We start from the raw sequence: 17,525 nt of genomic DNA on the forward strand, positions 1-17,525 counted from the left end.
CCTTTTGTGTCTTTAGGATTGCAGGATACTTTTCTATCACATGATGCAAGGCACAATAACAAAATATGTATTTGGTCTTTGACACAAAACCCCAAAACCTTTGGAATTTCCTGAGTGGTCTTTTGTTAATTGTAACAAGCCCCTTTACCCACACCTGAGTGTATGCTCTCTAAACACCTTAGGTGGTTTCTGGGGATTGACTGGGGGAGCTTAGAAGATTGGAGATTTCAGTCCCCTCCCTCACCCCATCCCTGGGTATGGGTGGGGGCCTGGAGATGATGGTGTTCAATCAGCAGTGGGCAGTCATGTAGTCAGTCATTCCTGCGTAATGAAACCTCAAATAAAACTCTGAAACAAGGAGATTAGGGGAGCTTCAAGTTTGGTGAACTCATCTCAGTGCTGCCTGGAGGGTGGTGTGTCCAGAGAGGGTAGAGCAGCTCTGTGCTACTACCCTATATTTTGCCTTCTCTATCTCTCACATTGGGCTGTTGCTGAATTGTATCTTTGTTAGCAGCAAGTGAAATGCTTTCCTGAGTTCTAGGAGTTATCTTAATGAACTACTGAACTTGAGGAGGGGTTCATAGGAATCTCTGCATTTGTAGTTGGCTGGGAAGAAGTGTGGGTAGGCAAAGAACCTCATTTGCAGCTATTGTCTGAAGTGAGGGTCATCTTGCGGGGCCAAGCTCTTAAACTGAGGTCTGCGCTGACTCTGGGAGTTAGCGACAGAGTTGAGTTGCTGGACATCTAGAGTTGGTGAAGAATGACTTATGTTTGATATTAGGAAACATCGGCATATCCAGCGCATAAGTTACTGTAGGGCTCAGTATCTCATTATACTTGACAGAAAGAATGTTCTTATGCCAAAGCATCAGTGAAGCAGATTATGCTGAGGGGAAATGTTGAGGCTTGCCAACCTGTGACAGCCTACCTCAGACTTTCTTGTGAAGTGTGTCTCTTGTTCCTTCTTTTCTCTTTCCCTCTCAGCCTCTCCCCTGACTCTGTGTTGTGGGTAAGAGTTCACTCTGTCCCCAGACTTGTAATTCCACTCATCAGAAAGCCCTGTAGTCAACTAGACTACCTTCTCTTTTGTGCGAGTTTAGGGACCCTCTGTGGCTGATTCACCACGCCCTTTTGGGTGTCTCATCCATTTGCCCCAAATAACTTATCAAAATAACCCTTCCAGCTGTCATCCTGAGAGACTCTGGGGGCAGGTCTACCTTTGTCCATGTTGTACATTCATTCATGCATTCATTCAGTAAAAAACTGAAGTGAGTACCTACTGCACGTCTTGCGGTGCTTTAGGTGTTGGGCATTCATCCTTGAAAAAACAAGTGTTTGCTGGATGGTGGTGGTGTCCTAACTCTGTAAGTATATAATATTAGTTATAGGTTAGAATGTATGAAACAGGGAGAAGCATTGACCAAATTGCTCTGTATTAATACATTCCTTTCTACTCCTGCTTTGATCATTTGGATCTAGTCAGAAATAAGGAAACTTCACTAGTTATTTTAACAGGGATAATTTAACCTAGAGAGTTGATTAAGAAGTACTGGAAGGGCAAAAAGACTCTGACTCAAGCAGAGCTTGTAACCACAGGGAGTAGCTACCATGCCTGGAAAAAATGGAAACAGTTGGGACTCTGGTAGAGCCTGGAAACATGGAAGGGGGCATCCTGCAGAGTGGGAAACCAGAGCATTAAGGAAGGCAGAGGCACTGCCTGGCTGGTCCCCATGGCTCTGAGGCTGGTTGGGGAATGCTGGCAGAACCTATTAACTGAACCGAACTGCTCTTGGAAGCAACTGCTCCTCGTTAGGTAGAAGAGCTGGGGCTGGGACTCTGATGCTAGAACACCAGGCAAACCAGAAGGAGCAGATACTTTCTCTGTCCTCCAGCCTGTTAGTCTCTCAGTGGTGCCCCACATTAGTGCAACCTAGTAGGAAGCCAGCTGGCAAAGGAGAAAGTAATTTGCAGAGTTTCAGCCCACCAAGCGGTGGGCACCTAGAAGAGAGATTTTAGAGCTGATAATAATGATAATAATAATAATAATAACAATGGCTTAATAACCAACACATCATTAATAGGGCCCAGGTGTGGGAAAACCGTATAAAATATAGTTACATTGATTTTTTTTTTTCTTTTAATGGTTGGACTTCTCAGGACCTTTAATAAGACATGTATTGAGAATCTCTAACTAAGGAAAGCAAAGTTATGTATTTCCCAAATATGTGACCATGAACCTTCCTTCTTTAATTTCTAGCTCACAAATTTGTTTTCTGATTATATTCCCCCTATTTTTAACATTGCCTCTCCTTTCTTTCAATGGTCAATTTTAAATTTTTGAGATTTGTAGTTAATTTTTTGGTGGTTATAATGTCTTCTCATATCTCTCTGATTTATTGTCTTCTCAGAGTGGTTTTGTGTTCTATCCTCTTGTGAACTTTTTTCTTCAGGTGTTAACTTTTCTGTTTGCTTCTCTTTGATGATGTCAGTGGGCCTCCATTGTTTAAAAATTCTTGATACTGAGCTTAGAGCAGCCCAACATCATTAACTGTGGGAGAGGTGCAAAGGGTGTAGCCATGTGGTAGGTGCCATTTAACTGGGTTTTCCCCCAATGTGTCAGAGGTCACCTGGGGCACAGTATCATCTCTTGGGCCCCCATGCCTCACAGTTACTGTTTATGTGTGGGAGCATACCCTGTGCTAAACTGGTCTTCCTAATGTTGTGTCAGTGCCTCTTCTCTCCTCTGTGTCTCTAGCTTTCAGGCTTAAAATATAACCAGAGCTATTTCCACCTTTAGTAAAGTCCTATCCTGTGCTCTTTTAGCTGTGGGATTCTACTTCAATCTATTTCTTATTTGCCTGCTGTTCTTCAGGATTCCTCTCAATTTCTGGTTTCCCAGGCACCCACTGCCTTCTTTATTATTTTCCCCAGTGCTTCCATAAATAATTTGTTTAGATGTATTGTTCCAAACTCGAGTTCTTCCTTTTTGTACCCCCTCTGCTTGGCACTATGTCTGGCTCTGTGGAGTATGTGATTCTTTGTGTCCAGTGGATTGTTCTTGGGGGTTGATCACAAGGTGTCAGGTTACTTCTTCAACCTTCAATGTGGCAGCATCCCTTGGGGGTGTTTCCTCTGTCTTGGGAGAGTCTAGTGCCTCAACAGTAGCAGAATCTATAGAGTTGAATTTTTAGATGACTGTCTGCCTTCATTGAAACAAAGAAGAAAGTCCTCAAGAGAGGAGATATTTATCCTTTGGTAGCCATTGGATACTGGCTGGATCTGGCTAGCTGGAAAGTAATGGAACACCATATTTCTACAGTGGTAGCATTTCTTGCCTTTGGGGTTGCTTCTTGCTCTCAGACCCCATTGAAAAAGGAAATCTTTTATTTCACTTTCCAACAACCTTGTAAGGTTGTGATGGTTGATACTCTCGTTTAACATGAAGTAAACAAGGTTGAAAGTTCCCTTGGCATAAGTGGCCTGGGCAAAGACAGCCCGAGTCTTCACCTCTCCCTCTTAAGCCCATTTCTCACTATCAGCTCCTGAACCTGTCATCAGGACATTACAGAGCACATGTCATATTTTGCTCTTTTGTGTCTCATTTTTTTCTGTTAGCTTCTGATTTGGACCAGTTGTTAAATTGTAGTAATGTCATATAGCATTTCACTGTAGGTTCCTAAAAGAAAAACGATGAGGATTAAACATTCTTCAGATTGCTTTGCTTTTATTGAATCTCGCAATTTTAAGAGGATATGCTACGGTTAGAATATTATTTTCTTTGCTGCTTGGATATAAAGTGTCAGATTGTCTGTTTTGCAAGGGTCAGATTGTCCTCTTGTCTGTGTATGCTTTTTGGATTTTTCTATCATTACAGTGGACTTTTCAAATGAATGACAGTAATTCTTTCAAAAGTTTTCTGGAGGATAGTGAATGCCATGTACTCTACACTATATATAAATTCTCTTTTCAGGGATTATTTTGAAGTTTCATTTTCATTTTACCAAGTTTCCTGAAAGCTTGCCTGGTTTTTACTTCTATGGTTTACTTGCACAGAGATAAGTAAGATTTTGTGATTCTTTCCCCCCCCCTCCCCCACTCAGGCTAAAGAAACTCAAATTATTGCCCAAGAAGAGATGGCTAATGTGAATTGAAAGATTTGGCGTTCACTTTTCTTTCATAACTAGGCCATTAAATGTAGAGTATTGGAGAGGGTGATGGGACTTAATACTCGAGATTGTAATTTCTTCTGTAAATGGGGATTCTGTCAGTGGAAATGTGGAAATAAAGGGGTACTCTCTATAATGTTGTCACCTTAATAGAAAATTCTAAGATCTAGTTTTTCATAGTGGCAATATTTTATTCATCAACAAGCATGGAATCAATTTCTAAACACAAATAGTGGACTTGGAACCTTGCAGACACCAATTACCATTCTGTACAGCAAACCTTCAAAATGTCAAAGAGACAGTCTCAGGAATTTCTCCAGCAAAGGTCGCTCATTTACTACTCTCTGAGTCATTTCTTCAGCACGCCAAGGTGACAGGCGAACCCTGAGATTGAGTTAGCTAGGTCGCTCAAAACTGCCACTATAAAGAAGCGATGATAAGTCTATTTCTATCAGGTAAATCCCATTAAACTCAAATGTATCCTGAACTATTAAGCGCTATTAGATTGTTAGAAGGAACATGAGTGGGTTGATTGAAATAAAGTCTGCCCCTTGCAAGCTTTCCCTGAATTTATTGGATGGGACTTTTGGGAGTAATTTGAGGAGGCCTAACAAATTGGGAACTGAAGGGGGTGGAGAAAGGAAGGGGGCAGGGCTTTATGAAGGAGCTAGATCTGATGCACTCAGATGTCATATTTGACTCATTGTCAGGGCTATGCTGAACACATATATGAAAAAGCCCCATCACATACTTTACATGTATGTTTCCTCCCAGCAATCCTGGAAGGTTGGGTATTCTGTTTTACTAATAGCCATGCTTCACAAGCTCATTCCAGGTTGAGAACTTGAAAAACACCCCTGTAGGTCTTTTCATAACTGATGATTTTTACTGAATGTGGTTGAGGAAAAATATGTAGTATTTTTCCTTCTGATCTTCAAAAGTAGTGAGAGTAATAGTTTGCTCTGATGCACGTGTAAATGTGTAAAAAAAAATGGCTGGGGTTAGCTGAGCAATTAATGGCCTCAGATTGATCAAGGTTGAGCTCATAGCTGTTCTATTATTGTATCTTTTGAATTTGATTTCAGGTTAGCACTATACTTGAGACTATTTTTAGAATCTTAAACCCCCCTTTTGCTACCAGAGAGACTCTGATAGCAGGATTCACAAGAGTGAGTTGAAGAAGTCATGTGCACACACACACACACACACACACACACACTTTGGTGGGATGAAACAGTGACCTAATTTTGGGGACATAACTTCCAGAGTTATTCACTTTTGCCATAAGCCAGATTTTTGTGAACATAAAATGATCATAAAACCAAGGCACTTGGCTGAAGCCTTAGGCAGTCCATAGATGAGAGCCAGTGTCTACCGGCTCCTTCCCTGAGCTCATGTGTTCTACAAAGATGCACTATCAGAGTGCAGGAAGGGCAGTGCCTAAGCACATGGATGGCAGTGCCAAAGCTTCACACTGGCTTGTTGAATAAGTGCCAGCTTGGTAGCAGGTGGAGTAACACCTCAAGGCCTGAGGTACTCATCATGAGCTGCTGGTATGCCATGATCTCAGGGTTCTTCTGGATCTAATTTTCTTACTTTTTCTGATTAAAATTATGTTTCATACCTTACTTTTTCCATTTTATTGATTAATAAATTCTTCTTTATGGAACTGTGTAGTTATCAAATTTGTTATACTAAATGTATAATTATTTTTATTTAGAGAAAATGCAGAACGTTGAGATTAATGTCATAGTCATCTGTGTGTCCAGTATGAAGAGGTTTTAAATATTGCCATTTTCTTGTCTTTGCTCAGATCATTTTTAGTAAAGCATGTAAAGTCTAACTGATAAAGTTGAAATCTCTTGGTGCTCCTTCCCCAAACCCAGGGCCTTCTCTGACTCTCTCACAGCATTACTATCCTAAACTTGACATGTCACCTTCTAAACTTTGGATATGACAACTTGTATATGTAGATGAGGAAAACACTTTCCCTTTACTCGTCTTAGATTCACTGACTGAGGTCCTGCAGATTAGTCTACTAAAGGATGGAGTAGCAAGAGAAAAACAAGCAAGTTTATTAACAGGTACACGTATCTCTGGGAACACTCACCCATCTGTGTCTCAAAGGGGTGGTCAGAACTTTGGCTGATGTTGCATCTTGAACAGTAAATTTGCAGAGAAGTGCTAAGACAAAGAAAAAGGACTTTGAACTTCTAGGGGCAGCAAATTGTAGGAAGGTAAATATGTGGGGATGCTAGTGGAAGATAAGTGTTAGTAAAGTTTGTTATGGTGACTCCTGTGATTAAGTCACTATGGCTTAATAGACTTGAGAGACTATTGACTTAGTCTCTGGAGTAAGAGTGTAGATTTGTCTCATGATTAAGAAGCATCTTGCCGTGGCGCCTGGGTGGCTCAGTGGGTTAAGCCGCTGCCTTCAGCTCAGGTCATGATCTCACGGTCCTGGGATCGAGTCCCGCATCGGGCTCTCTGCTCAGCAGGGAGCCTGCTTCCTCCTCTCTCTCTCTCTCTGCCTGAGTCACTCTGCCTACTTGTAATCTCTCTCTGTCAAATAAATAAATAAAATCTTTAAAAAAAAAAAAAAAAGAAGCATCTTGCCTTTTTGGGTGGAGGGAAAAAAGGAGCAGAGAGTTTTTCTTGTGTCTGCTTTTCAGTTACCCTCAGCTCAAAAATAATTCTTATGCCTGCCTGCCTTCCCTCTTCCTTCCATTCCTCCCTCCCTTCCCTCCCTCCCTCCCGTTTTCCTCTTACGTGGTGTTTCTTTAATCAAAGGAGGCCTCGTGTTTTCTCCTTGGAAAGTAGCAGCAGATGGGCCAGTGTAGCAAGATGGGGCCAAAGCAGGGCAGTTTGTATGTTGCCCACTGGGATTAATAGTAAATAATGGAAGATGGTTGTAAGATCAAAGACCAAGAAGCTCTTATATGATGGAATGATGGATGGGACTCTCAAAAATTAAGTGTGATGCAAAGGCCAGTTTGGGCAAAAAATCCAAGGTAAGATTGTTGCTAAAGAAATGTTTCCTTTATAGTTAGCAGGTACATAAAATTCACTGGGTTTATATAACTGTGTCAAGTGTGTGTCAGTGTGTGTGTTTATATCTAATACTAGATTCCCCTTTACCCAAATGCCCACATCTAATTCATGAGTAGGCTTGGCTTCATCACCAAACTATACCCTGAATCCCTTCCTTGCTCTGTTCTACTTCCTCCTCTCTTCTCTGTTATTTAGTTGAGGGTGTGCAAACTAGTCTCAGCCAAAACTGTTTCTGCAAATAAAGCATTGCTGGAACACAGCCTTGCCTATTCTTTTATATATTATTTCTGCCTGCTTTGGCGACAAAGGTGGAGTTGCAGCAGAGACTCTCTGGCCTCAAAGCCAGATTTACTATTTGACTCTTTCCTCTTTACTATTTCTGTTCTGCTGTTTATCGAAAAGGGTGGCTGACTCTGGGCTTGTTTAACTGGGCTCTCATAATGGGTTCCCTTCTCTAAACAGAAAACAGAGTGACTTTTCCAAAATGTGAACTTGATCTCACTCCCCCACTTAAAACTGAGTGAATAACATCTAAACTTTGGGCCGCAGCTTCCACACCCCTTCACGGTCTGGTCTCTGCTCCCCTTTGTCCCTTCCTCTCTGACCTATTCCCTACTAGCTCCTGCCCCTGCTAACCCTTTCCTGCCTCAGGGCCTTGGACCACAGCTGCTAGGTTTCTCCTCGGCTTCTGCACATGCCTCTCTCCATTCTATCTTGAGGTCTTTGCACAGGTGGCCTCTCCTTTCAGGCCATCACACAGTGTGCCCTTGGCCAGTAATTCCTCGTGTATATGTTATTTCCTCCAGAGCACTTCTCACTCTGTCAGTACATTCTCCACTTCTGTGTTCACGTCTTCCTCTCTGCCTCCCCTCCTAGGATCTGAGCTCTTGTCTCTGCTGTTGACCAGTAGACCTCATTATATTACGACTACGTTATAAATGCCCAGTAGCAGACTGTTCAAGTGAATGAACAAAGTACAGATTCTGTCGGTTTCCTTAGAAAGAGTTAAATGCTGTATATATTTACTCTAAATTTGTTTTCTTTCTTCATGTAAATTAATCTCACCCACTTCTGTTCACTGTATAAAATTAAGGTGATTTTCTTCTGCAGCATAGTTGAGGTGGCACACTCTCCACTAGGGGACGGGCAGGCATTTTTGAAATGATGCTGTTTAGTATTTTTAGTGCCTTTTATACATTTGTTTCTGCTGTTGTGTTAATATGCTAATGTTTATCAAGGTTGTATTTTTTTTTCCCTCCCCTTCTTTCTTGCTGCTGGCAGAGCAGCAGCACAGAGTTATGGAATGAACTCTCCTTTGGGCATTTGTCCTTACTACAAAGAGTTTTACCTTTCTTTGTTCCTTAAAAAAAACATGCTGCTTTTCTGCTGAACCTAGGATAAAAAGAAGAAGGTGGTATCTTTGAGAATCTTAATTCTTTTGACTTAGTGAAACCCATCCAGGAAGCTTTCTCTCATTCAGAGCTTCCCATTTTCCCCTCCAGCCTCATATTCGGGACAGCTCTGTACCTTTCTACAGTGAAATCTATACACTGCTTCCAGTTTCTCCTCCTGCCTCTGTCATTGCTTAGGACCCACTTTTGTGGACTGGCAGGAGGGGGCGTTCACTGTTAGTGTTTCACTGAAGAGCAGACTGTGGAGTCAGGCACACCTGCATTTGAAAAATGGCCCTGCCTCTAAGTGTCTTAGCAGCACTTAGCTTCTCTGAGCCTCACTTTGCCCATCTGTAAAATGGACTTCTGTCAGTTTCTTCCTTGTAGGGTTGTTGTGAGAATTCAATGGTGTAATGCTCGTCAAGTGTATAGTAGAGTTTCTGTAACTTCATGGCACTCCTGCATGTTAGCTAGAATTCACTTTGGTTTAAAAATAGAAGATTTTGTCAAGAAGCATTAATCCGAATCATGAATGCTATGATCCAGTTTCTGGATGGTTTGAAAGTTGAACTTTCATTTCTTTCCTGGTAGGACAGGAGATACAAATATATAAATATATATTATATATATATATATATATATATATATATACACACACATATGTATATATAATAGAATCTGTTTATATATATATATATTTTTTAAAGATTTTATTTATTCATTTGACAGACAGAGATCACAAGTAGGCAGAGAAGCCAGCAGAGAGAGAGGAGGAAGGGGGCTCCCTGCTGAACAGAAAGCCCGATGTGGGGCTCGATCCCAGGACCCTGGGATCATGACCTGAGCCGAAGGCAGAGGCTTTAACCCGCTGAGCCACCCAGGCAGGTTACTGTGGGGTCCTTAGACAGGCAGGTGTGGTACTATCAGAGACACAGAGCTAGAGAAGCAGAAGTGGCCCAGGCTTCTCATCTGATCCTAGTCTGATCTCTAATAAAGAGAAGCATAGGGGCACCTGGGTGGCTCAGTGGGTTAGGCCTCTACCTTTGGCTCAGGTCATGATCTCAAGGTTCTGAGATCGAGCCCCACATGGGGCTTTCTGCTTGGCAGAGAGCCTGCTTCCCCCCCTCCCCGCCTGCCTCTCTGCCTACTTGTGATCTCTCTCTCTTTCTCTGTCAAATAAATAAAATCTTAAAAAAAGAAAAGAAAAGCCTAATTCTTATTTCTCTTCATCAGGAAATGTGACTTTGCTTCTCTAGCCTCCTGTTCTTGTGAAATTGCACATTCCGTCTGTACCAAGGTTTTGGGACGGCCCTCCTGCCCCTCGTTAGTGCTCTCACTTTGTCTGCTGCCTTGTCTTCCCTCCTTTTAAATGGGACACTGTATTTTTAGGTCAGGAGTATGGTTTTTGTTTGTGGTCCTTCCAAGTCCTTTTTATTGATATGGATTCACAGACTGACCCACGCCCCTTCGCACCAAAAAAAATAAAAATAAAAATAAAAGTGAATTGTTTGGAATAATAGAAATCTCATGGGTTTTTTAGATTGGGATTCAAATCCTGACTCCACTCACCTGGCTGAGTAGCCATAGACTATGCATTTGCTCATCTGTGAGGTGGGAGTACCCTGGCTCAAATGAGGCAGAAAGCCAAGGCACTTAGCACAAATGGCACATTTTAATTAGCTTTGTCCAGGCCTTCCTTTTATAAATTTCTGTCCTTTCCCTTTCTGTGGCTGTTGAGTGATTTAAGTATAGAGATTCCACCATTAGAGTTTAAAAATACTTTCCCAGATGTGTTTAAAGTGAACAGCAGGACACTGTAGGCACTTCTTTATCATTTATGGGATCACCTACTATTTTTATTTTAGGGGTTTTTTAGTGTCTCCATGTTATACTTTCTCTTCCCCTTTGTATTTCTACATTAAATAATGACAGCAGAGGGACGCCTGGTCAGCTCAGTGCTTAAGCGTCTACCTTGGCTCAGCTTATGATCCTGGGTTCCTGGGATCAAGCCCCGAATCGGGCTCCCTACTCCGCGGAAAGCCTGCTTCTCTCTCTCCTACTCCCCTGCTTGTGTTCCCTTTCTTGCTGTCTCTCTCTCTGTCAAATACATATTTAACAGACAGAGATCACATGTAGACAGACAGGCAGGCAGAGAGAGAGGGGGAAACAGGTTCCCCACTGAGCAGAGCCTGGGGCTCGATCCCAGAACCCTGAGACCATGACCTGAGCCAAAGGCAGAGGCTTTAACCCTCTGAGCTACCCAGGCGCTCCCTTAAATAAATTCTTAAAAAATAATAACAACAACAGAGAATTCTTTTGAGTACTTATGATCTGTTGAGCACTATTCCAGTAGATCTGTATGTATTAACTCGTTTAATCCTCAGAGCAGCCTGTGAGAAGGGACTGTTAGTCTCCTCCTCTTTGTAAATGACCACGGTCTCTGTGCACGTGCTAGAGCATACGAACTCAGCCACAGGGCACTGAGTAATTGGGGAGTTCATTTCCTTTCTCTGTGCAAAGTGGGGGTAACCCAAATGGCGAAGGGTCAGGAACATGCCAGTTCTAGATAAAAGGGATGTTGTATTTCCAAGGGTGACTTCAAATGAAGGCCCCCTACTTTAGCCTGAGCATACAGTAAACTGTAGCAGAGTGTCAGTACCTAGGTTCCTTTACTTCTTCCACATCTGACTGCGTTTTTTCCTTTTCCATAGGTTTAGGCTTGTAGCACGGTGTTGCTTTTTTGTGTGTCTTCAGCATGTTGTCTTTCCGAAGGAGGAGTTGTTAGAATCACATTCAGGGTTAAACAGAAAAGCACTATTATTTTTATTATTAGTAGTAGTGCTGCTATTAGTATCATTTTCCTCTTATAAACAGGATTCCTCTGACTGTCTTATATAGGGTGATAGTGAAGTGGCATCTTCATCAAAGGCTGTTTTAAGCAAGCAGATCTTTTATTTTGTGGTACCCATATTGAGACACATTGAGTTATATCTGTCTTTGCATGTGCACCAACACGTTTATTTGAAGCCTACTATTTCCTAGGTAACGTGACTAAGGTAGATTTATGGGTGCTAATTTACATACAGAATAACATTGGCAAAAACTAAAATATAACAAACACATAGCAACTTTTGGCCTGCCACAGCCCACTGAGCATCTGCCTTCCTTGCCATGCTTGCAACGAGAGGGGAATATATTTTCCTCTGCGTTTACAGCTAATTCCTTGTTTGTATTCCACTGTCGTCACTGCAGTTGAGAGCTTGAAATGAGGTTTAAGAGCCTCTTCCTATCTCCCAGCAGGAGTTGATATTAGGGGTGGTCGTTCTGTGTAACGGAGAATGCAAGCCTTTGCCCTCCCCCGCCTGATTTCACACCACGTTTGGAGAATTCTGCTGCACTGAAGTGTGGGTTCAAGCCCTTCATTTCCCAGACAAGTTAATAGATGCTCCAGGCTGTGCGCTTGGGTTAAAGCCTGGGTTTGATTACTTCCTCTCAGTGTTGTTTTTGAGTAGATTGATTTTCATTGCACAAATAATAAATGAATGTTTTTCTATGAGAATTGTCTTAAAAACTATAGATTAGGGTAAATCTCCTTTTGACTGCCATCTTTCTGGTCTGCCCTCCTCAAGTTTACTGGCATTAGGTGAACTTCATCTGGGCCTTTCCCTGTGCATGCACTTATACCGCTCCCTGTTCTGAAAAGATAGAGAACGTTGCTTTGTGTGTGGAAATACGTGTGTTGGAAATATAAATGTTATTCTACTTTAAATATTGAAAGAAGCTGGCTGTTTTTTTTCAGTAATGTGCCTTGGAGAACAATCAATGTTAAGACGTTCATACTTATCAGTCTAGGCTAGTCAATGAGGCGATTACAAGTTCTTCCCAAGATCTCAGTGGTAAACACATCAAAGGTTTATTTCTCATTCGTGCATATGTGCGGCTGATGACTCCCAAGGCCAAGGCAGCAGTCTGTACAGTAAGTCAATAATGCAGGCTGCTTCGTCCCTGTGACTCCACCCTCTCCACACGTGGCTCCCAGGACCTCGCAGCCAGGGTAAAGTGTCCTGGAGGGTTGCATATCGTTGCTTGAACGTTTTGGCACCCTTCCTACAAAAGAACTGAGGATGTGGGGGACCGCATACTGGGTGCTGTTGTGTTGCCACAGATATTTTAAATGCTTCCTGTTGTTGGAATACATTGTGGTTTATTCAGTCCATTTCCTATTTGGGAGACCTCTAGGTTACCTTGTCCTAGAGGATACCTTATCCTGTATTATGCAGAGCACTATAGATGAGATCCCAGTGCATGTCCCTGGTACACAAGTTTCGCTAGGTTAAGCACCCAAAAGGAGATGTTCCGGTTCAGAGCATGTGGTGGTTTTAGTTTTCATCAGTGCTGTCCGTCGGATTGGTTTTGAAGGTGGTGGCTGCACGGGTGTCCTCTTTGTCTGGGGAGCGTGTGGGGAGGTGCATTCCACCAGACCTTCATCAGTGACATCAGAAACCTTCAGTTTTAATTTCCATTTTCCCGATCCCTAGTGGGTTTTCAGCTCTTCCTGAGCCTCGCCTCTGCTGCCTTCCTGAGTGAAGAAGCACTGCTGAGAGCATCCGGCTGCCGGCAGAAAGACCGAGGGGGCGCCGAGAGCCAGTGGGCAGATGTGGCTCACCGAGTCTCCCTTTGGGGGGCGCCCAGCTCAATGACATTTTCTCCACTCCCTCTATTGATTTTTCCCCTCCTGTGCTGCTATTTCAGTAGTCTCTGCACCTCTAATTTTAAAACCATGGGGCGAAGGATGATTTCTCGGTCGTGTCATTTTTTTCTATGTAGCTGTCTAATTTTGTGCTTTGAGTTTTCTCATGAATTTTTGCCTGCTTAGTCATTGTCTTTTTATCTCCTGTTTTTCTTGGTCTTGCCCCTCATTTTTCATTCTTTTTCTTCTGCCTGTGCTTCCTTGTTCTCACAGGCCCTTAAATCTTTATGCCATACTTTTAAGTTGTATTTCCCACTTCCCTTCCAAGCTTGGAAGTGCTTGCTCTGGTGAAGAAACATGGGAGGGAAGGGAGCCATGGAAAGGTCAGCATGAACATCTAGATGGAACTTACCCCAGGTGCCCACCTTCCCCAACTGTTTTGAGAACACGATGCTCTTGCTGATACGGATGCTTTGCCAAAATCTGTATGAAAGGAGGGAAATAGTCTAGTTTTCTTCCTCCCTCTGGCTTATTAGAGGATCCCTAGATAGATTACTTCCCACTTTTAGACCTCAAGTTTTGAAGAGAAGTCTCACTCATCCCAGTCTCATTATTTATCATCAGGGGGCCCCTGGGAATGTGGGACCAGAATATAAACACAGGGAACCAACAGTATGACTCAGTAGATCAGTAGTGTGGATTAGAGAAGTTTTGCTGCTTGACAGCTGCCTGTGATCTTTGGCCAGTGACTTAACCCGCAGCCTGGGTTTCCTGATTTGTAAGATGGTTTTATTCATCAGGATGCTACAGATAGGCTAGGTTCCACCACAGTCACAAGTATTCTCCAGAATCTCAGCGGCTAGAAATCCACAAGGGATTATTTTTCATTATATATTTATTGTGAGGAATGTGAGAATGTGTCTGTCTTTACTGTGACCCTTGACTGATAGATCAGCTGCCAACGTAAATATTCCCATTCCCCATATCAAGGGAGAGGGAGAACTTAGGGGGGCAGTGTTGGTAATCCAATGTTGGTCCGGATGAGTTGCACACCATGTATGTTCATGATTCATTGACCAGAACTAGTTACACAGCTGTGCCTAACTTCATCTAAGGCAAGGAAGTATCTGGAAGGAGGAAGATTAACTACGGTATTTGTTGGTTTGCGTTAATCATAGCTGCAGAAGAAGTAATATTTCACTTTTCACAGTGATTTTGGCTATTAGATAACGTGTGTGCTTAGCAGAATGCCTAGCACATGGCCCGTGCTCCATAATGAGGAGAGGAAACTGTTCTTATTATTGCCTTTATGATTCAGCTTTGGATACATTTCCAGTGTACTTTACACCATCCACTTACTTAGTAAATTTCTCTTCTCTTTTTCTTCCCCCTGAAAATGCAGAGTAGAATTAACCTTTTTCTCTCTGGATATGCCACAGATTTTTAGTAAATGCAGTTGAAGTGATGAAGTTTTAGACCTAGCCACAGACCCTGCTCTTCTGAGCTTAGGTTTGACAAAGGTAGACGATTATTCTGTAAAATGATCACTTTGTGGAGTGATAGCTTGGGTGTCTGCAGTGGCTTGGAACTATGTTCACTGTGTTGGTTTTCAATTTAACAGCAACAGACTTTAAGCAGGCTTTCATCTGAGTCAATGCAGAAACGGTCAATATGTATTATATGTCTATGAAGCTGGTCTCTGGATCAATTGCAATTAGTTTGCAGCAGATTGCATTAACATATCCAGAATTAATACAGCGAGTGTTCTAATGAAAAGGAATTGACCAGACCACACTGTTTTTAGTGGCTGTTTTTTGTCTCTCACGTGCTCTTTTCAACTGTAGTTTTTTCCTTCTTCTTGTTAAAGGCTCTAAGTTGATGAGTCAACGTAGACTTAATCTATTGATCCTTTCCCGTCTGCCTTTTAAAAATGGTCCCAGAATATAGTACAAATCTAATGTTTAATCTTTTCTTTCTTTAGGAAGCTTTTAGTAAATGCCTTAAACTTTAATTTTTCTTATATGATGTGTTATTAAGACTCTTAAGTCAATGGGTATGTTCATGTGTGAAGTTTTGTGTTTTTCAAATTACTAATGTTTCATCAAGACTTAAAAATTCAGAAGTAAGATTAACAAATCATGAAGTTAATAACTCGTACAGTATCTAATGTGAGCATCACTTGTCTGATTATTTATTTTGACTTAAATGTTATTTATTTCTGCAGAAGAAGTGTAGATAACTTTAACATTTAAAACAGTATTACCAGTATTCAGAATGCTGGAGTACAGAGATTTCTTTAGGCTCGATTATGTTGAAATTTGAGTTTTTTCCGAGTGTGTAATTTTGTTTTGTTTTAAAAGGTCTGAAGAACTTTTGCTTTTCTGTTTTTAGAGAAAGTCACTTTCTGGAAATGAAAAATTAACTGTAGCTGGAAACAAAAGGACAAAAGACAGGGTTTATTCATTTGGCCATCTAACTAGTATTTCTTGAGTATTTTCCATATGCCAAACACCCATCACATTCTTCTTAAAAATACAAAGAAATTGAAGATACATTGAGTAAAACCTGGTTTAGTTGTAAGTATTCTGGAGCCTTCTTGGAATGTCGCTGGTCCAGAAGAGATCCTGAGTGCATTGTAGCTTGGAAATTCCAGAAAAAGTGCCATTTTAAGGACACATTTGAGGTCCTGAAACCTAATGGCTCCATGTTGTAAAGCCCTGTGGGCCTGTTAATGGTCTGTGCGATATTGTCTTGGCCATACACCAAGGCCATTGATTGAAGCCACTAGGAAGTATGTCAAGTGATTTTCCTCCACCAATCTTGTGATTCAGTTTGTGACTGATTTTTTTGGTTTATGCATTAATGGCATTGTTACTTATCCACTGTGAGTAGTGTTTGTGTTTTCATCATGACTCATGGTTGAAAATGAGATTAAACTAGATATATTCTCTTTTTTTTTTCATCTTTTTCCTTTTAAAAATGAGATGTGTAAGTTTGATCAGGAATACTTTTGATTTTACTGAATAAAATGAGAATTTACTTGTTCATGTTATTATGCTCTTTGATTACTTTCTTTCAGCACAGATTAGAAACTGATAGTTCATATTGGAAAAACACCTCTACATGATGTTTAAACAGTTACTTTAATACACAAGTTGCAGTGTTTAATAAGTGTTTAAGTAATGATGATTGTTTTCAGTTTACAATCCTCATATTTGGTGTGTGTGAGAGAGAATATTACTAGAGACATAGTGATTGTGCCTAACTTCTATTAAAAACTAAGAAGTGGATTAATCTGTGGCCCATTGAACCTCAAAATGTTAAAAAAAAATTCCTAAGATACCTTACAATGATTAATGATGTGCACACAGTTATTAAAATAATGCTCTGACCTTTATTTGGGTGGGAATGGTGGGAGGCATATCCTATATAATAGAGTTCTTAATATTTTTTAAAAATAACCTTTTATTCTTAAATACTTACTGACTCATAGGAAACGCCAAAAGAAGTGCAACAGTCCTATGTGCCCTTCCCCCTCCTGCCCTCATGTTGACATCTTATTTAGTTTTAGTCAGTGTCAAAACTAGGATATTGACATAGACACATTCTCGTTAGCTAGATAATAGACCCGATTCAGTTCTCATCATTTCTTTAAACCTGTATCCATTTGTTGTGTATATAGTTTTCCTTAACATTTTTGATTAGAAAAACAATTAAGCATAAATTTTATATATATATATATATATATACACACACACACACCCTTTTAAACAAAACCCATATTGCTGATTGTCATTTGAGGGTACCTGTAAGACTGGCTATATGTGTTGACTATTATTTTTCTTATTATTTTTAAGTATTCTTATCTCTCTCTCTCTCAATTTCTCTAGGTAGTTCAATTAACCCCCCGAAGATGGCTGAACCTGCAGGAATACCAGAGCAAGAAACTCATGTCTGACCATGGAGTTCGAGTTCAAAGATTCTTTGTAGCAGACACTGCAAAGGAAGCTCTGGAGGCTGCTAAGAAACTAAGTAAGTTAATTCACAACAGGTAAAATCACACTTGCCCAAGTTAGTGACCTCACAGGTAGCAGTGAACCAGTAGGTGCATTTTCTTTGTCATGGGTTATTACTAACAAAGACAGATATGATGGTGGGCTTTTGAGTTACAAAGGCTAAAAAAGCCCAATTAGGAAAACTTGATTCTTTTTTACGAGATAGCAGTGT

General features: G+C 41.1%; 1 protein-coding gene across 1 annotated transcript in view; it reads left to right on the top strand.

Moving 5' to 3' along the window:
* SUCLG2 (succinate-CoA ligase GDP-forming subunit beta) overlaps positions 1 to 17,525 on the top strand; it is a 275,266-nt gene that overhangs the window by 34,308 nt on the left and 223,433 nt on the right. Inside the window, exon 2 of the mRNA XM_044253200.1 lies at positions 17,189 to 17,330. Coding sequence (XP_044109135.1) covers positions 17,189 to 17,330 — 142 coding nt within the window. The remainder of the gene's footprint in view (positions 1 to 17,188; positions 17,331 to 17,525) is intronic.

Source organism: Neovison vison, chromosome 6 (assembly GCF_020171115.1).
Source record: "Neovison vison isolate M4711 chromosome 6, ASM_NN_V1, whole genome shotgun sequence".
Classification (NCBI taxonomy): domain Eukaryota; kingdom Metazoa; phylum Chordata; class Mammalia; order Carnivora; family Mustelidae; genus Neogale; species Neogale vison.